Source organism: Ambystoma mexicanum, chromosome 10 (genome assembly GCF_040938575.1).
Source record: "Ambystoma mexicanum isolate Mex_15411 chromosome 10, UKY_AmexF1_1, whole genome shotgun sequence".
In the NCBI taxonomy this organism is placed as follows: Eukaryota; Metazoa; Chordata; class Amphibia; order Caudata; family Ambystomatidae; genus Ambystoma; species Ambystoma mexicanum.
Genome location: NC_090932.1, coordinates 1,440,341,328 through 1,440,365,675, shown reverse-complemented (window position 1 = coordinate 1,440,365,675; position 24,348 = coordinate 1,440,341,328). Strand labels below are relative to the sequence as shown.

The following is a 24,348-nucleotide window of genomic DNA, read 5'->3' as shown; positions in this document are numbered from 1 at the left end:
TGAGCAAGAAAGTGAAAATCCACCTGCCCCCAAATGGCCCTGATGAAGCCATCATTCTGGGGCAGTGACCATGTGAGGTACTGAAGAAACCTTTGACCCTTGTGCTGCACCTAGTACGGTATATCCCCTACCTATGTTAGAATAAGCATGACATCAGTCTACAGCGGGACTGGTCCAGGCCCCTTTGGCACCATATGTTTGGGGTAAAATTAGCCATTCCACCACAGAAGACACAGGATGTACTCTGCCAACGAAAGTGAGAAATGTACTAAAAGGATCAGAAGGTGAGGTGGTTTGCATGCACTGGATGGCATACAGAATTCACTCTGACAACACGGGTAAAATAAAAATGGAACAAAGGCATAAAGTATTACAATTAAAAACACCTTATTAAACCGAACAGAGTGTGGAGCACATGCCTGAAAAGGAAAAAACCCTCAACAAAGATTAAAAGCATACTCGCAAAGCTTTAAGAAAAGGAGGAAGATGGTCATTTCATAGACAGCCATGCATAAAAACAGCGATAGGTTGTTCGTCAATTGGGTTCTAGTATATATAGAATGGTGGGTATGCAACACTGGCTTACAGGAGAATAGTTGTCAATTCCTTAAGTTTTAGCCTTTTCTATGTAAAAACCAGGTTTATTGCTTGGTCTGCAGCAAGAGCAGGGTTTTCAACAACTTACAAAGAGAGGACCGAATGTAAGAGTAATATAAATCGTCTGTTGCACATTTGCAAAATCAATACCACACTATTTTGGTGAAGATAGGGGCAGAGAGCATGTCGAGGGGCTAATCTCTGCCATGCACGTTATTCAACTCTAACTCACATCAGAGGAAACCTAATCCAAAGGTCACTACTAGGAAAAAATGTAATATTCTTCAAAGCTCTCTGAGTCGCTCCATAAAATAAAGAGCTAGTATTTGGGTTATTTTACCTTCTCTGCAGTTGTTGTCCATATCTGAGCAGCGTTTGATTCCGGTGCCATCAATAAGCTGTGAAGCAAGGCAATCACTTCTGCTGCCATACTGTTTGCTACATGACCACTGATGAATGGACGTACTGGATCAGTCCTGTGTAGACACAAGTTAGCAATCATCTGCTCAGCAAATTCCCAAACGATGTTGCTTAAAAATTATTTAGAAGTATAACAGGATAAATAATGCTTTAAAATAATGTTTAAGTGTTTATGAAAGGATGAATAAAACCAAGCAATCTCTCCAGTGGCTAAACAAGTTGCTGTTCCCCGCTCACTCAATATCTGATCTGGTATCATGAGATACTTAACAGTAATGGAAAAAACAGGGTACTATGTAGAAAGAAAAAACAAAGTTACAACTAGTTTGGTGACCTGATGAACACATTCTGGAAATATTGCAACATTTTGGTTGGTGAAAAGTACAAGGTCTCTGGCTCCCAAATCCAAAGTGTATAAGACCCTATTGCACCAAAGCACATTGTAGGATTAATTGATAAATGGATGTATAACATCCAAAGAGACCTTTCACATGGTTTGCAGATCCATACTTCTGGTTTTGAATATGTACAGTAACACCAGGTGCCTGGATCTTAAAATATAAATCTTCATCTACTAGTCTGCTACCACTTGAGAAACAATCTAATTTTCAGGAAGCATTCTTAGGATATCTGGTACAATGTCAGCCACTCCATACTACACATGAAGAATCAAATGAAGACTCTACACTTCAAAGAACATCTTGCAGAATACTGACCGGTCACCCACCTCCCCCCCCCACCCCCACCTCCCCATGATCAGACTCTTACCTCTTCTTTCACACCAACAAACCTTTGCCCCTCCGCATGTATGTGTCTCTTATACAGAGATATGTTGCTTGCCAGCCAGCGCTCTATTAATCCCTATAGATACATTTACTGTATAATGTTAAACGATTTGGGAGAGTTTCTCGATTTAAAGAGTTAGAAAAAGCTATTATACAATCCTAGTCCATGGACCCCTTCCCTCTATCCTCATGGGAGGTCTTTTCTGCAGGGACAAGGACCAGAGCTTTTCTGAGCGAACAATTAATTCAAAAACAGGTAAAGACCTAGCACTCGCATGGCATCTGCCATGCCTGGATCAGCCTACGTCCTACAGCTTCATCCTTCAGTCCTTTTCCATCTGCTCAGGCCAAACATAATGGATATCTATGCTTTAGAGGGACAGAGGACCATATTAAGACAAGTGGCATATGAACTTGTAGTACAGTAGCCAAGAGGCTGCTTATCTTTTACATACTTCGGTATCCATACCCTTTCCTCTATAATCAACAAGCATCAGAAATCAAAGAGGTTGGACCTATTCCCTAATCCAGTTACACACATTAATCAGAAGAAACTGTCCGGACTGGACATTGGGCCAGGAGCTGGAACCAAATGCATAATGAAAGTAGAAGCTGTATCCTATATGGCCAGCCAGCAGATACCATCAACTTGTCAATGTTTTATATATATATATATATATATATATATATATATATATATATATATATATATATATATATATATATATATCTTTGTCCATCATTTTGATTGATTCTAGAAGAACCGTCAATAAAGACCCCAGCTGCCAATGCAATTTCCTTCACCCTTGGGAGCTCATCAGAGAGCTCCTCATAGTTCGATGAATCATGTGCGTGCTCACCCTCTGCCAGTCGTTCCGATACAAACATGTCAGGATTCACTATTCTGCATCTAACTATTTTAATCACTAAATTCGATATGACCACCTCATAGGCAGAAGCCCTCTGAGATGTCAACATGCTTTTAGGTTCTTCCAACATGGCAAATAATGCATAATTATCAAATAGCGTCATAGAGCATCCCTTTATTATACTCGAAGCCTTTTTAAACGACGACCACGGCAGCTGCCAGAACTGTTCGCAATAAACATAACCCCTTACTACTGGGTCCAGAATCCCTCTGTAATATGCAAGGGGTTTATACCCCATAGTAAAAAAAACGTTTACTTCTACTGCCACTTTTCATTGGACCATCCCTCCTCTAAATGCCATAATAGGTTCCCTCTCGTTTAAATAATTCATTCATGGTGTTTGAGCACATTATGCCTTCATCAGGAAACAAAATCATCACACTCAATTTGGTCCTCAAATCTCAACCCAATATATTGTCATATGCCTGCCTTAAACAGAACCATAACGGCCCAGACATCTCCCTCTACTATACATGGGCATATTACACCCGTGTCAATTAAACGCAAAAAAGATTTGCCTCCTATACTATAGTCAACCCTCGGTTCCCTCATGAGGATTTTTAGGCGTCTTCAATTACATTGATCACATTCAAATCTCTCATTAAGCCATTTTATTGTAAATACATTCCTATCCCTGTATCTGTAAAAAGGATTACCTCCATCAACAGTAACTTCTCTCATTCTGAGAGTCATTACTTCCCTCGTATTTTGTGCTTTGCTATGACTGCATGAGAAACTGTTGTTTAAAAGTCTTGCTACACTCTATGAGCTTATCTACTGCACTGTTTGATTCTGAGCAAAACCATCCCCATTCTGCTGTGAAAATACAGGCGGGTTTGAATTAAATTAATTATTCTGTACGACTCCTTTACTTCTATATATGTGAGCAAAATTACCTGTCATACCACATGTCCAACATATAGGCGGAGGTCTCCCCATCTGTCCTCCCTGTGTACCTTGATTATCATTCTGCATGTTATGAAACCCACCTTGATTATTCTTGAAGTTCCCCTGATTATTCTGGAAGCCTCTTCCTCGAAAGCCTCCCCTTTTCGTGGTATAAATCCATTGTTGCCTTGGTCAAACTGCCTTTGATTATTCACCTGTGGAATGTTTGCTGATTGCTGTGGACCTGATCCATCTCTACTAGTCATCATTGCCCCTTTAATGGCGTGTTTGGATAGTTTTTCCTATACTATCCTTGCACCTTCGCTTTTCCTAACATCATTCTTTTTGCAATTCTTTTCTTGCATGAAAGCCTGCAAAAGTGTGCAATGATCAGCTGAATCTCTATGGGGTTGCTTCTATGCCCACCAATTTCTTAAACTGCTTCTATACTTCATCAGACAGCCCTTAGCACAATTATAGCTCCTATGTCTGATATGTCCAGATACTGCACTCTAAGTGCTTTCCAACCTGTTATCTTTTAGTATAAAAACAGTGTTCCATTAGGAGCTGTGTTTACTGTGGTAACATCATAATATCCTGCTCTTGACCAAACGTCATCAACCCTCTCCCCAAGGATAACAATCAGGAGACTTTTAATGTTCCCTATAGCTAGCATATTCTCGTCCATCATTTTCTCTAACTTTTATATCTATTTCCCAATGCCAGAATTTAAACTGAATAGCCTGCACCTTAAATTCTCTATCTCTTTATGGTCAACGTATATACTGTGGTCTGGCCCCTCTCTTCTCGAGCAACGGGAAACTGTAAATTCCCAAACTCGCATTCATCACTCATTGTTTGTCCGTAACAGGGACAATGGTTCTGCACCGCCTTCTACCTGGTAGTGACCTTAATCTGCTCAAATACTGTGGCAAGTCCCCCCTCTGACCATGGGACCGCTCTTTAGGTCGATTTAGCCGCATCACTAATTCTGACGCCCGAGATGTAAGGAGGTCTAAATCCGACCGTCTTACTTTCTTTACCCATTCAAAAACACCCTTCAGGGGCATATGTATTACCTTTTTCCTCATGAATAGTTTCTCTATTCTCGTCAGACATATCCTGTCCCCACCTTGTGTGACTCCTCTTTTCATCATCTCTGTTCCGAGTCAGTCCATCTAAAGACAGCGCCTTGGGTTTTAACACGACATGAGGCTCCATCTTTGTCGTACAGCTGCGTACTCTTGAGTCCGATCATTTTTACCCTTCCCCTGCAGTACTTTTAGTCTTCATATCATGACAGGCCTTATTGATTGCATCTCCAATGCTTCTAGAGACCAATTCATCCTCTAGGTTTGCTCTGGGTGGACCTGCTATTGGCTCACGTGTTGGGAAGAATTCTTCTAAATCTTCCCATGCCACTAATGATTTAGGATCCATTACCTCCTTTTCCATGCGATAAAGATCACGTGCTCTCTGTCTTCTCTTTCATTCTAATTCATCGTCAAACTCTCTTCGTTTCCTTGCTTCCTCCCTTACCCTGTCTTCTTTTCTTTTCATATCTCTTCTCACAGGCCCTTCATATTTTCTTCAGTTTTGCGTCTTTTGCCTTTGGTTTATCTCTTAATTTCTGTTCTTCTTGGTTTTACCTTTGCCTCACATGTCCTTAATGTTTCTACCATCAAGTTTGAACAAAATCTGACCACCTGTTCATTCATTCTGTATAAACACTAATTCCTCAGTCTTATCTATTTCTCGTGTCCATCCCTTTATGTCTCATTCTACATCTAGGGATATACCTGGTGTGTGTGTGTCTCCTTGTCCCTCGGGACCTTAGAGATTATATCTCACTCAGTATTTTTCTCTGGGCCCGTGTCGCTTGTTTTTCCCAGGCGATTCATTACACCGGGTTACTATACCCTATTGCTGCCTCGAGTTCCCTCAGGTGAAGGGAATCCTTCAGCCCGTCATCCATTTTACTATCGCCATCTGCCTCAGGTGCGGCGGGTGGCGTGGAAGGCTCCTCACCCCCCTCTGTGCATACATTAAGTATGTCATCATGTGCTGCAGAACTGCCTTTGATAACAATCCCCCTTGTGGCCATGCCATGAACATTTTGTCTGTGGTTCCTTTAACCCATTCTGCCCTGTACTGTCTAAGCTTAGGTGCGTGCTTACAGAAATGTATAAGTGGAGTAATGTCCTTCATTTTGACCCGTCACTCTTTGACCGTCAATGCTCACTGTTTACTCTTTGCAAATTTCAATATTACTTTTCAAGAAAATAAAACAATATGAGCGCGCACCAATCGTCGCCGGCTCCAAACCCTTTATTTTTACTGTAATCTGCTCAAAAAAACACCATCAAATCAAGTACATTAAATACACCCTTAGTTCTTTAACTCTTGCGTTTCTCCTTAATCAATCTAGTCTATTATTTTGTCATCATTACACAATCACATAAAACAGACAAACACACTCGGCTGGCCACATGTATCTTAGCCTTTCTCCTCAAGACTTCTCCTGCATCTAAAAATACTCCTACGGGGTTTGAACAGCCCTCTTCAAACCTGTCTTTAAACGGGTCCGTCTCTGACGTCTTCCACTATGGGATTTTAGGTGCTGTTCCTTCCGTTACGTTCTTTAAAACCCAGGTATCTAGGCGTACCCTCTATCGAGGCCTCTCCTCACGATACCTCTTAATTGCTTGGCCTCTCCTCATGTCAATTTTACTCAATATTCAACACTCATTATTCTTAAGTTACGTTATCTCCGCCTCCCTCCATTACTTATTTTCCCCTTATCGTTCTTTTTACCCACTGCCCATTCACACTTTTGCCACCTCACTCAGTTTTACTCACCATTCGTGTTTTTCAACTTCCAACACTCGGGATCGTACGCCTCCTCAGTAGCCTCTCCAGCCTTCCATTCGTTCAGCTTCCTGTAGAAGCTGGTAGGGGAGGTTCTGCCTGAAAACACGGGGACCCGTCTACCCCAGCTTGTACAAGACTTGCTTTACACTAAACCGCTATCTACAGGGAGCTTCACGTCCTGCAGCCGAATAGCAGAGGTTGTGCGATATTTCCGGGACTCCAAAGCATACCTATCTCGATGGGCATCTAACCATCCTCTCAGCTACCATGTGAACTGGTGTTCCCAGCCCTTTAAGATGAGGTAGCAATACCCTTAAGATGGATGGTGGATGCAGAAATTATTCAAATCAATAATCAAAACAGCTCAGGTAGTTGGCAAAAGGTTAACTGTTTTATTATCAATTATCTAAAACAGGGAGTACAACGGACGTCCACTGACATCCGCTCGATCTTCTCACTCAATGCATTTCATTAAAAAACGTGTTTATATAACAGAAAGTAATCATAGGTGACGTTAACCCACATATTACTAACAACATCCTACGTGGCAGGCTACAAAAACCTAATGCCAAGTGTGATAGGGTCTAACAGGATCATCTAAGTATACGATCCATACTCGTCTAGGGCAGTAGAATAATGTGATAGGCTGTTATCAGGTGGGGCAACTAAGCCCTTCCCTTAAACAGGTCACTATGAACATCACTAAATACACAATGTTCTATTGGCTAAATAACTATAGGACCTTTAATTGTGCAGTCCTCTATTATTGGTTGGCTTCTAACCTCTGTCAGTACCTTCCCACTTACGTATAGCAGCACGCAGGCTGAGTGTCCAGGTGCTGGTGACCTCATCTTGACCCTAGCTTCCCACCAATTAACATATCCATCCATCAGCACCTCAGTGGTCTGCTCTTAATTAGGACTTTGAACGTGTCCTTGGGAGCGTTCCTTGCTCTGGAGAATTCAGGGGAGTGAAGGCACGCTCTGTCCTTATGCGTAGGTGTGACCATCATGCTCGTCCAACTTCTTCTCCCCATGTGATTGAAGACCACGAAATTGAGCTTCTCGTGTATTAAAATACTATTTTCTAAAAGACCTTTGACGTCTTCTTGTTTATGTCCATGCCTCCTGAACAGGGGCTTCGTTCTTTCACTCGATTTGTATCCAATGTCAGCTCACCCCAGCCTGATACGGCCTTGGCTTCTTGGCTCATCCAGCCTCGCCTTTCTGAGATTTGCCTGCAATCACTTGTTTTCTAACTGTGACATGCTGGAAAAGCAGCCTTCCATCTTTTGCTCAGCGCTGATATTGTACGTAGTGGGAACATCCATTCTTTACTGACTCCAATACATCTGTACAAATACATGCTGGCGCATGCCGCAATCTATTCACTATAAAGCTAGCCTCAGGAATACTTCATCTGCTTGCTTTTCTTTGCATATGTACACGTGTAAACCAGTTTAATGTCCTCATTTATCTTGTTTAGCATAAGCTTGGTTATCTGAAGCCCGAAATGTCACTTATCCTTAATACTTTCTTGACACCTTATAGAATATCTGCATTCTCATGTCTCTGCATCGCTTCTATGTACGTCAGCTATGTCCTATATGACATCATCGTTCTTCTCTTTCAGTCATTTATACTGTTTCTTCCGGGATTTCATTAGAACGATCATCGTGTTGTCTCGTATGCAAGTATGGCTTTCTTAATGGGAACCTTGCTTCCAAAATTCTCCTTGGTATCTGTGGTTTCAATGGCTCTGTACGTGTCTCATGCTCTGGCTCCCAACATATAGGCATTATGGGCGAGGTGATTGAGGTGGGGGTACTTGGCTCATTCTCTACACTAGCAGGCCCCAATCAAAAAGAATGGAGTGGCGGAGAGTGGCAGTCCTGCAGTCTACTTTCTTATGGTCTGTTTTCCCTGGCCACCCTTACCTGAAGGAGGAGTCAAACCTACCCTGCTCACCATAAAGACTCAGACCTACCGCGGAGCGGTCGCGGAGTGGCGGAGAGTGGCAGTCCTGCAGTCATGGCTGGCATGACTGGTCTGACTGCCCCACCAAACACTCCTCTAGAAGAAGAAAACGAGCGCTTAAAAACTTTGCGACCCCGTCCACCCCTCGAAAAACTCCCTCTAGAAGACCCGCAAAACTCACCAAATACTTCAGCACCAACCACCAAACTTTCCAAAATTGCAGGAAACAAAGTGGGAAAAAAAGTATTCAAATTACCCACAAGGACTCTAACCAAAAGCCTGTGGCCGACGCCGAATGATTCCCAACTTTCAACTGAGCCTCTCTTGAAACCACCAGAGGAGCTCGAGGAGCGTGAGACATCTATTATTCAATATCAACATTCAAATTCTGACATCGCTTTAAGTTCACCAAACACGATCCCTCCCACCATGCCTCCCCCTCGCTCGCTTACCGGCTTGCCCCGGAGGGGGTACTCTGTCTGCAGTCGAGGGGAGGACCTCTGGTGGGTCCGCATCCGTGTGCTGGTCCGCACGGGCGGCGGTGGAGAGTCTGGAGGCCCGCCCGACCTCGCGGGGCCCCCCCGCCTTCGAGGACGCGGAGGCGCCGTTGAATCCAGCAAGGAAAGCGATTGGGAGCTCTGATGTTTCCCTGGCCGCCGCTGACCCTGCGGAAGACGATGTTCCCGCGGCCCCGCATTCGACTCTTGCACTCGTCCATGCTGAAGGCGAGAGCCGGGAGCCGCGGGAACGCTGTGATGGAGACGCGGAGGCAGCTGGACTTGGCCCCGCTGCGGCTGCAAGCCGCCGACTGCACGCCCTGACAGCCACGTCCTCAGAGCAGGAGCTCTGTGAGACCTATGACGATCTTGAGCCACACCCCCCAGAGACTCAGCCTACTGAGAAAAACAAAACAAGCCCAACCAACCCAAAAAAACGTCTGCGCCAAGCGCGAACGACGACGAAAAGAAAAGGAAATCGGCAATACAAAGCCATATCTACTTGTGAAAACAATACAACAACACAAAAAAACATCATTAAAACGAAAGCGGAGAAAGTAATAACTAAAATCCTAAACACAAGACCAAAACTTTCGCCATTGTCAACATTGACAAAGTTCTTTAAAAAAAAACAACAAAATGGGAGAAATCACACAGACACGCGTTATGAGCTCACAGATGCTGAATTACTGGATGCAGTGCACGACCTACAACCTCTCAGCAAGCACAGAAAAATTGAAGGAAGCGAAAAGGATACACCAATTCCTCCAAAAGCAAAGTCACTCCACACAGGACAAAAAGATATTCAACCTGTCAATCCAGAAGGCAATTTTATGCCAGACAAAACAATCACCATAGTGATTCCTGACGATTTCACCTTTGGTCAAACCCCGCCCATACCACAAACCTCAGCCTCTTCATCTTCTCCAGTGATCATTCCTTCAAGCCCAATACCAAATGAACTTCAAGCGGATACAGACTCTGAGATCGTCCCAGTTGCCGCCGTAAACAAGAAACAAACAACTATCCCTCCATCCCCTCCAATGTCAACACTACTCTTCCCAGTCTTACAGGATATAACTACCCCCTTACCCTTGCTACCAATTGAACAAAAAGAATCAAGTCATCAAGAACCAGAAGACCAAAATGAACTCAAACAAATCGACCACACAAACCGACCACCTCAGGAACCCAGAGACAAAAGGAAATCACATCGCGAGTATGACCCTCGCCCGGACAGGACAAGCTTCTATATGCCATCCACTCCCACACATGGACCAGGTAGAAAATCGTCTGCTTTGACAAATGAAACACCCTCAAAGAAACCGGACCTACTATCATATATGTCGGCATTATCAATTGCCCTTATTCCCTTCACCAAACTATGAATCGCTAAATGAAACACTAAAAGATCAAACAGTACTTCAAGCCATGATCCACACGAAACTCACCTTCCTCGAAGGTCACGTCACAGCTCAAAAAGACAAAGAATACTCCCTGGACAAACCTGGCAGAAATCAACGCACGCCTACAGACAATAGAATCGACTCTGAATCTCCTAGAAAAACGATCAACACCAGATACAACAGCAAATCAACTTAAAACACCTACCTTACCTATTGATCTCACAGCTGAAAACTTACACAAAAATATGGCAGCTAATCAAACAAATCCGATCTCCAAAAAAACGCAACAGCATCCCCCCATTTCCACAAACGGATCTATCACCAACATCGTCCTAGTTATCGACGACGAAGAAAACAGAAGCAAAGCGGCCAAAGACCAAATGGAGCAACCCTATTCAATCTTTGACGCAACCAGATCCCAAAACTCAAATAACCCTACAGCCTCAGACGCTACTAACAAAAAGCCTCTTCCAACAAAAAAAAAATCACAAATCAAAGATCCAACCCCGGCACACCACCCAGGAGGCAGCAGTCTTCCCAAAAAAACGCATCCCACCAATCGAACAACTCATTGAGCTCTCAACCTTCTCTTACTACACAACTTACTAGGGGCTAACCGACAACAACAGACGACTTCCTACAAAACTCAGACCTAATGAATCTTTCAGAACACCTAGATCCAACACTCGATACGAGCAATACACCCCACCAACAAGAAGAAAATATCAACCCTTCCAAACCGAACAAGGAAAATAATACTCCCAGGATCAACAACAATCGTGAAGAACAAGAAAGCCCACTAACCTTCCTAACCCTAGAAGAACGTCGACAAAAGATAAAACGGCCGGCAGAAATCAAACAAATAAAATTCAAACAAAACGAATACGCACCTAAGATTCGTCAGCACGAAGGTCGATCAAAAAAAAGAAAAAACACGTGCTGAAAAAGATAACACCCAGCCAAAAAATCTAAACAAACCCGACCGATCGTCTGCACCAAAATATTCGCCCAAATCATCGCGAAGAAATCGAGAACGAAGCAATAGTCAAAAACAAAATGCTGTCTATTTGACTCAACAACAAAACTCCAAAACAAACACACAATATAATTCCAACTACTCCGAACGTCAGACGGAAAAGTGGATCCTGAAAGTTGAACAAACGAAAGACAACAGAGACGAAGTCACACTAAACAGAAGAGGAGTTTTGACGCTGATACATCTTGTTCCAAAATTGTCCCAAATAACGTCAGACAATCTAAGAATTGTTGAACCAAGTCACTATCATGGAAGAGATACATGCTACCTTCACATCATCTCGAGAAGAATCAAAAACAAACTGCTAGACCGAGAAAGGGACTTCTGCAGTTTGGGATATCATCTCTCTCAACAACAAAGCAACTACGAGAACCCAAACTCCAAACACACAGTACCCTCAGCGAAGAAATCACGTAACAGCGAAAACGCCTATGACCCAAGACCCAAACATAACATAAATGGTAGGGCACATGAACGGAGACCTTCATACCGAAACACCACTACGACCGCTCAACAAAACTCAGATAAGCTACCACCAACTCAGTCTCAACTTCCATCTCAAATTGCCCGAACTCCATCCATATCAGACGCTGCTACTAAAGACAACCAAAAAGCAAAAATAGCCTTCCGAAAGGAACAACACGACCAACACAAGAACCTTACCAAAACCATCCACTTACCACAAAACTTGCCCTCTACACCAAAAACCAAAAATTCCACTTCATCTAGCTTCTGGGCTTGGCTCCCAAAAGCACTGGCAATGCATCGATCGAAATAGCAACTCATGGACAGATCCAGCCTACAAGAACCAACAACTACTCAAGAAAGACTCCCCCGTGACTTGAAACTACAATCATGGAACACCAGAGGATTCAAACACCTCACCTCACCTAGCGACGTCAACCTAGGATCAGCAGATCTGTGGTGCCTCCAGGAAACCTGGTTGACCAAAACTCCATCACTCGATGGCTTTGACCTTCGTTTGGCACCAGCGCCAAAACGATCACTTGGCCGACCATCCTCAGGCCTCATAACTGCATGCTGAATCAACAGTGGCCTGGCAATAACAGCCATTATCGTCTCAAACTATTCACTGCAGGCATTACTGCTAACATGGGAACTCCCTCCTAACGCGGAAGCACTCCACCAGACGATCCCGGTGGCAATACTAAATATCTACTGGAATCCCGCGGCAATTGATGAAAAAAACTTTTAGGCCTTAATTGAATCCACTGTGGACGAGGTACGCACCACCTACAACACATACCACATTATAATATGTGGCGACCTAAACGCCCAATGCAAACAAACTTCCACTAAAGCCAACACACAGAGTGAATGACGAGGCGAAGCTTGGACCAAACTGATGAAATCTAGACACCTTCACAATTTGGATACAGTGTATAAAAGCAACACCCGTCATCCAACATGGACAAACAACAACTCGACATCCACCATTGACTATACTTTTGTATCCGAACCCATGCTATCCTTAGCAACTTCTTTCGATGTCCAGCTAACGTCATCCAGCGACCACAACATCCTGGTAACCACATGGAAACCACCACTCATCACCCGAGATAAAATGGAGTATGGACTTGAACAAAATAATCAAAAAAATAGACTGCGTCTCACAGCTCAAAGCATAAGAGACTTGACAAATCGTTACTCAAAAACTCACGATACACCTGAACACGAAACCATGGATTATGCTCCCCCGCTTATCTCATACATGACACAGCGAACCAACCCAAGCAAAACCACTCAAACACCCATCCATACATACGACAAACTCTTGGTTCTCAGACGCCGTGCCTACAGGAAAGCAAAAAGATCAGCAGCAACACTTCCCCCGTCCAACAGAGAACTAACCATCAAAGAACTAACGAGAGAATATAAATCTTGGGTGAGAAGACACAGATGGACATTGCATCAACAAGATGCCGAAACCATGCTAAAAGCCATCTGCACCAATAACGCAAAAGAATTCTGGTCTCTACTCAATAAAACATATTCGTTTACCGGACCAGAAATTACCAATTCAATCGATGAAGCAACTTGGGCCACCCACTTTAGATCACTCTTCGAGCTGCCAAACACTATCCAAATACGAGCGTCCGAAACCATTGTCGACTGACCTGAATCGCCTAAACCAAACTAACATCTGGACAAAGCTGGACGATTTAGATGACATTTGTAACATTAAAAAATTTAACAAATCCAGAGGTCCGGGACCTGACGGCATCACCAATTTTGACCTGAAATCACATCCAATCGAATGGGCCAAATTCATAAGATCCGTGTTCACACGATGCGTGGCTGCACAATCGATACCTCCTACATGGCTGTCCGCAATAGTGGTCCCGATTTATAAGAAAGGCGACAAGCAAGACCCTACAAACTACCGCCCTATCGCGCTACTAGACCCTATAGGGAATGTTTTCGGGTCCCTTCTCCTAAAAAAATTCCAATCTTGGGCCACAGAAGCTCCGTGCAATGACAACTTCCAAGCCGGATTCAAAAAAACACTGGGAACCACAATCAACATCTTCCTCCTAACCATCTTGAAAAGCAAAATAAAAGACGGCCACCCAAAAGTGTACTCGGCCTTTATAGACTTCTCCAAAGCCTTTGATAGAGTCGATCGCAACAGACTGGCAGAAACTATCTTTCTGGGGCTGCCCAAGCGACATTCTAAATCCGATTAAGGCACTCCACATGGATACCAACATTAAAGTACGACTAAATCAGCAAGGCAACTTATCCACTCAGATCAACACGCATAGAGGAGTCAAACAGGGCTGCCCTTTGGCCCCGGCCCTCTTTATCGCTTACATGGGAGATTATCAACATTCCGAAACCTCAATCAGATCCTTCCCACCAAAAATAGCACAAACACCCATCAGTACACCGCTCTACACGGATGACCTTATTTTGCTGGATTTAACGCCCATAGGCCTCCAGCGCCAACTCACCAATCCACAACTATTTTGTAACAAGAACAATTTGGAAATCAACACCGACAAAACCAAAATCATGGTGATGGAGCGCAAAACCAGAGAGCGGGACAAATACAACTGGTTCCTGGAAAAAACGAAAATTGAAAGAGTAAACAGCTTCAAACATCTTGGCGTAACTCTGGACAATTCAGGAAAAGAAACGTCTATGCAAGAATCCCTGTTCGATAAGATCCGAAGCTGGCAACAAAAGGCAAAGCAATAGACAGAAAATTTGGTAAATTTTCCACCATCCCGCTACTGAACTTCTACAAGCAAAAAGTGGTCCCCATGGTTACATATGAATCAGAAGCGTTGCTGTGATTACCCAAGACTCTTTGGCCCAAATTGGAAGCCTATTTCTGGAGGACGACCCTTGCTCTTCCGGACTCAACGCCAATCACACTGATCCGGCGATAACTCAGTCTGCTTTCTCTTCAAGGCACTGTAGACTGCAACACTCTGATGCTATACAAGAAATGCATTCTATCAAACTGTTCCTTTCCCCACGGCCTGGTGTCCAAAGAAATTCTAGAGGGAAGCTGCATCATGCTAAATCAATGGAAAAACGAAAATCAAGCTCTACTGAAAATCATCGAATGTACAGAAGAAGATCTGATTAACAATCCTACAAGAATAATAAAAAAAACTAAAGACATGGACTGGATTCGCACTTTAGATGCAGCCTCAGAATACAAGCTTGTCTCTCACTTACCACCGCTATGGAAAAAACGTGAAGACCTACAGAACTACATCAAAAGATTCCCCAGCCGAGCGGCACGCAATCTTATAATCAGAGCAAGACTGAATCTTGTGGACACCAACGAAATCCGCCACATAAGGAAGCAATCGCTGACTAGTACCTGCAGATTCTGTGGAAACGAGAAAGACCATTCGCCACCTTATTCTGTCCTGCTCAAGCTTGACAAATATCCGCCACCCCTATATGAAATATATCTGCCAACACTCCACAGTAACTGATGAAGATACATGGTGGAAAAGGATGATAAGTGGTGACCGGACATCGTGGCAACTAGCGACATACAAAATCCTTGACGCTTTAACAGAAAAACTCACTGCGAAGCGAAATGAAAACTAAGACTCTCCTTGCAAAGCGACCAGAAACTCTAACCTACAGAATCAAATGATTAAGATGTCCAAATTCGGACAAAAGAAAGAGAAAAGAAACTGTTGTAAAATCAAATTTTTAATTAAATACTCAAAAAAATAAAAATAAAAAATAAAAAAAAAGAATGCTGAGACAGTGCTTCACTCACTCACACCAACACACAAAATATGAACATAAAATCTGCAAAGATAGATACCTTGAACACCTACTATAACGATATGCAAATGAATTCGCAGTTAATGCACAAGCCTGGTCAACACATCACTTAATAGTTGGACGTGCACAAGACACTTAACCAAATAACACTATTTAAAATAAAAAACCTAAGGGATCAAAGTGAAGAATCACTGCAGTCTCCCTTCTAAATGCACCGCCAAACAGCCGCACAACAGCCAATGGGCTTTTCGCCGTCGGGCTTAACGCCGCAAGGGTGGCTGTAGTCTGCTTAAGAGCACGGACAGAGTCACGTGATGAGTCACGTAGTCCAAGCAGGACCCGCCTCCTCCAGGAAGTAAAAGCTGGCACAACAAGAGCGTAACTAGCTCGCAGTGTCGTGCTAGATTGCTGCTATAATGCAGGTCTTGCAGCGTCCAGGTGAGCGTTCAGCAGAGTTTCAAACACCTTCTCACAATAAAATGAATGCCCCAATTGGCGGCTACAGAGAGATGGGAGACCTCTCTTCGTTTAGCACTCACGGATGAACAGTGGACACAGGCATGCACACTTACTAAAACCGTGGCCTAGAATAGTACACTTAGATTGACGCACTACAAATATCTCCACCAAACCTATCACACCCCGCCCAAACTAAGCAAAATCTATCAGGGGACATTGACTCACTGTGAGAGATGCAATGCAGAAGATTCAGATTGTATGCATTTGGCCGGGGGCTGCACTAAGGTGAAGGAATTTTGGGCTCGAATAATTGCAATGACCCATGATATGTCAGGTATTTCAATCCTGGAGCCCCTGAAAATATGGTTACTGGGCCTCTTTAAGTATACATATGGGACGTTTTTTTTAACATGGCATCCATCTCAGCGAGAACCTTGGTTGCGGGTGCATGGCACAGAGTGACCTACTCCACAACATTGGTTGCGGCTTTGGCATACTGTGAAACATATGAAACCCAGTACAGAAGCATGTTGTCACCCTGGTGCTGAGCGAAAGATACTTGGGGCGCACTGAGGGGTTATCTGTTGAGGTCACCGGTTGGAACTGGTGCTCCTAATGGGGGTATGGATGGGAACTCCTAGTGGCGGGAGTGGGTGCCTTTTACAGCAGCTGTATGTCATCTTTCTTTGTTTCCAACAAATAGCGTGTGGACTTGAAACTGTATATGGTGCTCAGACAGCTAATAATACTGTTTGGTTTAAGTTGGCCGAGGTGGGAGCGTGGGTGGGGGCATGGGTGGGATCAGGTTTGATGGTGGATTCGTGGGATTGACTGTCTTGTTCATTATGTTATGTTTTGGTAAAATGATAAAGATACAAAATAAAATATATCAAGGAAAGAGGTGTCAATAGTGGCGGAATATGGTTGCTGTTTTGCTGGATGAGGATGACAGATGGGTGGCAGCGAAGGGCAACCAAGATTCTTCAAACACATTACACATTGAATTATGGGAATTCATGAAAGCAAATTAATGTTGTGTATGTAATTAATTCACTCACTGCCTATTTTAAAATATAATTTGTTCATGACACACAAAGAGTAATTTGCTCATCTCTAATTCGACTTCAGGACGGACTGTCATTGTGATTTTTAGGTGAAGCTTATGGGGCACCTAGCAGCCCTGAACATATATTTTATGTTCAGTGTAGGCACGTTTACATAAGTCATATTTTAGTATTTTAATCTTTACTCACTTTCACACAGCTCATTTGCAGTTTGTTCTCTGCCACTCAGACGACACAGGTGATCTTGGGTGTTGTGACCCCTCTCCCATTAAGCATGGAGGTTAGCATTTTAATGCAACAATAAGAGGAAGCTTGATGTATGTTGGTAAAGATTTCTCTTAGGCGCAATTGTCCCTCCGTGTATGGACCCTCCCCCCCCAAAACTGCTTTTGCTTGACTAACCTAACCTGACTTTGTCCAGGAGAGCACAGCCTTCAACAGCACTCCTCTGGGCTTTTGCTCATCTGTTATGGGGAAACTGACATGTCCTTCAGACTGTCAGTACAGGGAAACTATGTTTCCCTTAGTCTTTAACCATTTAGCCATTTCTTGTTAACTTTTAATCTATGTGCCAAGTACCTTACAGTACCGTGGATAGGGGCCCTTTTGTATTATGGTCCCAGTCACCCTCTAAGGATTTTTTGGTGATTGTACAAGTGTGTCAAGGACGAAATGGTGGCAGCAGTTACTTTATTGTATTTTTACTTCCTTTTAACAAACCATATTGCCTTTACCGCGTTTTGGCTCGAGACTGTGGCCTGTGCCGAAAATGGCCTTGCCACAAAGTCTTTTGTTCTGTCCTTTGGTCATTTTGTCCCTTTGCATTCCCCCAGGTCGAGCCGACCCGGGAATTCCTTATTTGGGCATGCAGCCTGCTGCGAAACCTGCAACATTCGCGGGCTCCTGCATGTCACATGTGCTAGTGCCCAGGAAGAGGATTGGGACTCTCTGGTCCCAATCCACACTACTGGTGCCAGTATGTCTGGTATGCCTGAATGACTGGAACCAGCGTGGGTCATGATTGGCCCACACCTGGTGTGAATGCAAGAGAGCAGATCTTCAATTGGCTATCCCAGATGGGAGCGCAAAACAAATCTTGGGTAAGAAAAGGGGCTCTACATCCATTCCAGGTCGATCACCTGAAGTTCACACCGAACTACAGAAGGAGCCCAGTATTCTGAAATGCTACAGCAAACCCTTGGAACCACCAGAGACGTACTGGAAGGTGTGGCACCCTGGGCCTGCTGTTGTCCCATCTGACCCCTGTGTTGGCATCGATCACTGAAGGCCTGCACGGGTGCTTCAACCTATTGGGAGTAGTGCGAACAACTACTCTTGGCATCTCCCGATTACCCTCCAATAGAGCCTCTTTGGAAGTGTTTCTGCGCCATCCAGTGAACTGCCCAGCTCGAACCTGGAGTATCGCCTAGGAGTGCCGCCCTTCACAAGTTGACACTCGAGACTTCAGGCATCGTCAGCTTGTGTCCTGGGCCCTCTCCCGCAAGGTTTCATAATCCTAGTTCCTCTTGGACGCGATTTAAGAGTGTGCCACGCTGCAAGCCTTTGCGGTCCCTGTGTCGCCCTGCTGTGGTGACGGTCGTTGTAGGACCCTTGCCTGCCCGCCCCTTGTGCCCGAGACATGCTGCACTGGAACTGTCCTCTTTTCATCACAAGAGCTGAGAAAAGGCTACTCTCCCGCCACGGACGATCGTCCCGTCGCCACTGAGAGCCGGAGCGACGTGTAACTGCAGGGGTTGAACCTACAAGCGACCTGGCCTAGACTGGCAAAGTTTGGCCCGGACTGGGTCAAGGGTCTGCGAGTACTCATCACTTACCGGTGGCCCCCTGGTACAGCAACTGTTCTATTGCATGAGAATCCCTAATAAGATACTCACCTTAGCTGGGCTAGCCTGCGCTCCGTAGCTATTTCCAAAACCCGAAAGTCGCTCTGCCTGCAAGAGTAGATCCTCCTCAAATAGTAAGGCACTGTTCTTCATCACCTCAAACCCCTTCCCGAACTGCTACAGCACCCTGAAGAGGACCTGTTTTCTCTCACTACGCACGAACACACATTTTCAATGCACTACTGTACTTTTGAGCATAAGTCTCCCCACTTCATAAGGCTGGACTGCTTAAGTTAGGGATCGACTTTGAAGAACTGCCTAATGCTATATTCGTGTCAACCTACTCTTCTGTTGCAGGTTGTGGTTGTGTTTTGCACTTTACTGCATTAGGTGAAATGCAATTCCCCGAGCAATGTCAGTCTTACAGGCCCATCTCGCTGCTTAACGTAGATCTTAAGATTCTGGCCAAACTCTTGGCGAATAGGCTGTCCAGTTATCTTCCCACCCTAGTTCACGGCGATCAAGTGGGGTTCATCCCGGGTCGGCAGGGGTCGGATAATGTGAGGAAGACCTTGGGGTTAATATATGAGTCGTCAAGGCAAGACTCGGAGGCCTATCTCCTATCTGTCGACTCTGAGAAGGCCTTTGATCGGGTAGAGTGGGTATACATGGGGAGAGTGTTGAGGAGAATGGGCTTTGGGGACAACTTCTGTAAGTGGGTCGCCGAGCTATACAATGGCCCTTCAGCGAGGGTGTTGGTTAATGGGTGCATGTCGCTGGGATTCTCGCTCTCCAGGGGTACGCGACAGGGGTGTCCCCTTTCCCCTTTGTATATGTATTGGTAATGGAGCCTTTCGCCTTCGCAATCAGGGCGGACGAGGGACTCTCGGGGGTGCGATGTGGAGACCATGAGTTTAAATTATCCTTGTTCATAGACGATATCCTTGTGTATCTGACAAACCTTCCAATGACTTTGCCCGCGATTGCTGGGGATGATCCGCCGGTTCGGTTCCTTCTCTGGGCTCAAAGTAAATTTGTCTAAGACATGTATAATGCCTATGGGGGGAGTGGATCTTGATCTTGAAGGGAAGAAGGAGGTGTATGGGGTGCGAGTTGAGCGGGATTCCATCAAATACTTGGGTGTTACCATCCCCAGGGACCTGGGTAAGGCGTTTGAGTTTAACGACCCACCTATTCTCGCCAAAATCCAGCATGATCTTTTACGGTGGGCCCCCTTGACCCTTTCCTGGTTTGGTCGGATGGTGGTGATTAAAATGAATGTTCTATCGCGGCTCCTTTATTTTTTTCTTTCTCTTTCCTGCATAGTGCCGGAATCGTTCTTTGCCTTATTGCATTCGTATGTTCTTCGTTTTATATGGAAGGGGAGGAGGCCCAGAGTTGGTTTTTCGGCCCTGACTCTCCCCAAGTCCCTTGGAGGTTTTGGCTATCCGGACTTTAGGAGGTATTATAAGGCAGCCCAATGGCGGGTTTTGTTGGAGCACTTAAGGGACGATCTGCAAACTTACTGGACGTACGTGGAAGACGTTCAGGTTCATCCTAGAAAGGTTAGAGACCTTCTGTGGGTTCCCCTGAATTCCATTCCCAGGCCGGTTAGGTCCCATCCTGTTCTTGCAGTACTCTGGTCGGTCTGGAAGCCCTCTAAGGACAATAGGCTTCTTTCCTCCTGGCCTTCTCCCTGGTCCTCTTTGTGGGGTCCCCCGATTGATCTGGGCAGGAAAGGGTTCCGGGAAACGCAGTGCTGGTCGGACCAAGGGTTGGAGAGGGCAGCGCAATTGTTCAGGGATGGGTCCTTTTTGGAATATGACTAGCTGTTGGGGGGGGTTCGAGGCCAAGCCGCCTACGGTGTTTGAGTATTTGAAGCTGAAGGGAATCCTAACACAGGCGCGCTGGTGGGGCTGACCTGTCGCGTTCCCTAACTCAGCTTGAGAGGTTTTTCGTAGAGGCCAAATCTAGGAAGGGATCCCTTTCTAAGTTATATAATGTGATCATTTCCTCTGATATGACGGGAAGGCAGTTATTTAAGCATATTTGGGAGAAGAGGTTGGGCCTAACCTTGGACGATCGAACGTGGCAGTCGGTGTTTAAGGCAGTTTCTTCTGGGGAGATATATACAGCAGCGATGGAGCACAATTTTAAAATGCTACACTCCGGGCACTATCCGCCAATGGTCCTAAGATGTTTAAGGAGGCGTCCCCATAGTGCCCTAGGCAGCGTGCCCAGAAAGGCACGTGGTTTCACATGTGGTGGGAATGTTCTGTTATCAGTCTTTACTGGGCTGAGGTCCTTAGCTGGATAAATGAGATTCTGGGGACCTGCCCCTCCTTGCATCCACTGGAGGCTCTCCTGGGCACTCCCTTGCCCGATAAAGAGGTGGGTTCCTTCTCGAAGTTAATGGGGGCTATGCTGAGGGCGGGAAGGCTTGCTCTGGCTCAGAAGTGGAAGAGCCCGACGGCGCCCTCTAAGTCTGAGTGGTTCACCAAGCTTATTTCCACCTTTACGTACGAGAAACTCGCTGCTATTGTTAACGATACTATGCCCTCCTTTTTGCAGGACTGGACTATTGTTATTCTTAATGCAGACTGTGAAGCCTTGAAACTATGATTTGTTTTGTGGTTACCCGCTTGGTCTCCGAAGAGGGACACTCGTTGCAAGCACCAAGGACATTGGGCTTCAGTGGGTGTGGGACCTCCTCTACCAGCCTGACCCATTGTACTACTGTGCTCTGTGTTTCACCCATGCTCGTGCTTCTAGTACCAATGACTTCTGGAGGCCTGGACAACCTAGAGTTTGGGGGGGAGGTTTGGGGAGGGGGGGTAAACTGTTGGGTGGAATTTGTAGTGCTCCTGATTTGTTCTTCCTGGGAGAAATTGTTTATCTCTTGTTGAAAATTCTCAATAAAAATAAAGTGGTAAATAGTGAAAGGTGTGTGTGGTAACTGTTTGATATTATGATTTATTCGTGTTTAATTTCTAAGGCCTACAAGAAATGTATTGTTACGCTCACCTGGCTCCCACAGGGGCGTCGGTCAGACCCGGACAGCTGCGATCTCCACCCACATGATGCGTAGTGCAGCGATGACTGACTGGATCTGCCCTCCTAATCTTGTCTGCTAAACCCGTAGAAATATTCTCCTGCAAGTGGAGAGATGGATTTAGCCACTTGTGGATTCAAGTGATGGCACCCCCACAGTCCTCCCCAACTAATCATCTCCGAAATGCCCTCACAGCAATCTCACCTTATATTCTTGAAAGATGAGCTCTCCATCCTGCGTGGATTTGCAGGGCTGCGTCGATTCCAGTTACTTCACTGGTTTGAATGCTCGGGAGAGTTCCGGAGAGTATTGACTCTGAGGTTCCTGGTGAGGACCATTAAGTATTAAGTTCATAGAGTTCAATATGTCCAATGTTCACTCTTGTTCCCCCCTTCCTTTCTCGTCTTGCAGCTGGCTCATGAAAAGATGCTCTTGTGGCAGCTGGTGGCGCTCAGGTAAGAGCCTGTATTACCCGGCGCAGTCCGGTAAATGTTGCACGTGGAAAACGTGTTGTTTTGTCTCTCTTTACAGATGCGGCACGTGAAAATATGGAGAGTCACAAAAGGATGTCTCCGGTGGTAAATCAGGTAAGTCTATGGTGGTAAGAATTATGTTTGTTGGTTCCCTCGGCTCACCTTGTGGTTTTCTTTGGTCTCCTAGGTGCCGAAGTTCGGCGAAGAAATGATGGAGGCAGCGCCGACCCGAAGGATGCTGTGAAGACTGGCGAGTATGGCGCGGCGCTGCAGCTGGAGGTGCGGCGCGTGCAGAAATGATGTTCTTTACAGGTCCGGAGACGAGATGGATCCAGAATCAGGTGTGGAATAGAAATAAGTTTGTTTTCTAACCTTGTCCCTTTCTTTCCTCTTTGTTTTAGGAGCTCCGATTCGAGGCGGGCGTGGCAGAAGACTGGATGCAGGGTGCAGGCATGGTGAGAGTTACGCTGCTGGATGCAGAATAACGCGAAGCGTGTGTTGCTGGTCGGGCGTGGTTTAAATTGCCTCAAAAGTAGTCCCAGGTAAGAAGTGCCTAGAACCACACCCGTGTAAAAAATAGTCCCTGTAGAAAAATAGTCCCTTTCAGGCTTCATGTTGGATTGGAGTCATTTGCAGCATGGTCTGCCTGAGGTAAGTAATGACTATGAGCCTGGCGCCTAAGGCGCCAGGACTGAACCCAGATAGCCCCTAGCCGGGGCTTCTGAGGTTTTACTAAATGTCTAGATGCCTGCTCCCGGGGCCTGGTCTGGATGCCTGGGGGTAGGCATCATGACATGTATGCGTCATTTTCATATACATTTGTCTAAGAGTATTCTGTGATGTTTTACTGTGTGTGCTCACTGTGGGCTTCCAATCACGCTCACCCCTCCTGAGACTTAGTGTTGACCGCCTGCCAAGCTACTGTGATGGGTCTGGCTTGTCCAGAAGGTTCCCCTGTTCCACTAAACTAGAGTGGCCTCCTAAACTTCTGCCCACCAGGTCAGAGTTTAGAAATCCATCTTAACGCAACAGTGTTATTCAATAAAATAAGGGGTTACATATAGTGCACAGCAAGCTATTTCTAATCCATCCAAGAGGCTAGTGACTTGCTTATTCTTGCTGTTCCAGGGTTGTCATGCCCCAGTTCACACACAAGGGATATAGTGCCCCACACACTTTCAAGTAATACACTGTCCCACTTCACTTACCCCACAAATGATGCCCTTCCCACGAGTAAGGGATAGAGAGCCCTTCCGCGTTAGTAAGGGATGCAATACCCTTTTCCACTAATGATGTAGCTAGAGCTAAAGAGACTAATTAGTAACTAAAGAGACTAATTAGTGATCCTCTCACTTGCAGGCAGTCCAAATCCTCTGATATAGCCAAGGCCCCCCAGCTCCTTCAGCCTCTAAGATTCTATGCAAATAGTTCACCATCTGCAAAGTTAGTCCAGTAATAAAGAAAGGTGCACTGCTTGCCCAGCGTGCATTTGTGACTCAGTCTCTGGCGATTCCTCTCTCTGTCTTTGCTGTGTGCCGATTCCAGGAGAATCACCTCCTGACTCTGCCCTATTTCAACCCTTTTATTGACTTGACCCTCCCAGGGTTTTTTCACAAGGCTTTCCTATCAGTTCATGTACACAGCTTTCTGACTAGTGTGATTGTCCAATTGCCTGATTTGCTCCAGCTGTTGCGTGTCCTCTGACAAGTTAGATGAGGCCTTAAAGCCGATTTTACTTCTGGCAGAAGACCCATGTCAATGTTTAGTTTG

General features: G+C 45.2%; 1 protein-coding gene across 8 annotated transcripts in view; it reads right to left on the bottom strand.

Annotated features, from left to right (window-relative positions):
* Positions 1-24,348, bottom strand: part of HECTD4 (HECT domain E3 ubiquitin protein ligase 4) — a 4,298,785-nt gene that overhangs the window by 2,320,341 nt on the left and 1,954,096 nt on the right. For all 8 annotated transcript variants that reach the window (XM_069619495.1, XM_069619492.1, XM_069619493.1 and 5 more), the window contains exon 40: positions 938-1,073. In XM_069619495.1, coding sequence (XP_069475596.1) covers positions 938-1,073 — 136 coding nt within the window. The remainder of the gene's footprint in view (positions 1-937; positions 1,074-24,348) is intronic.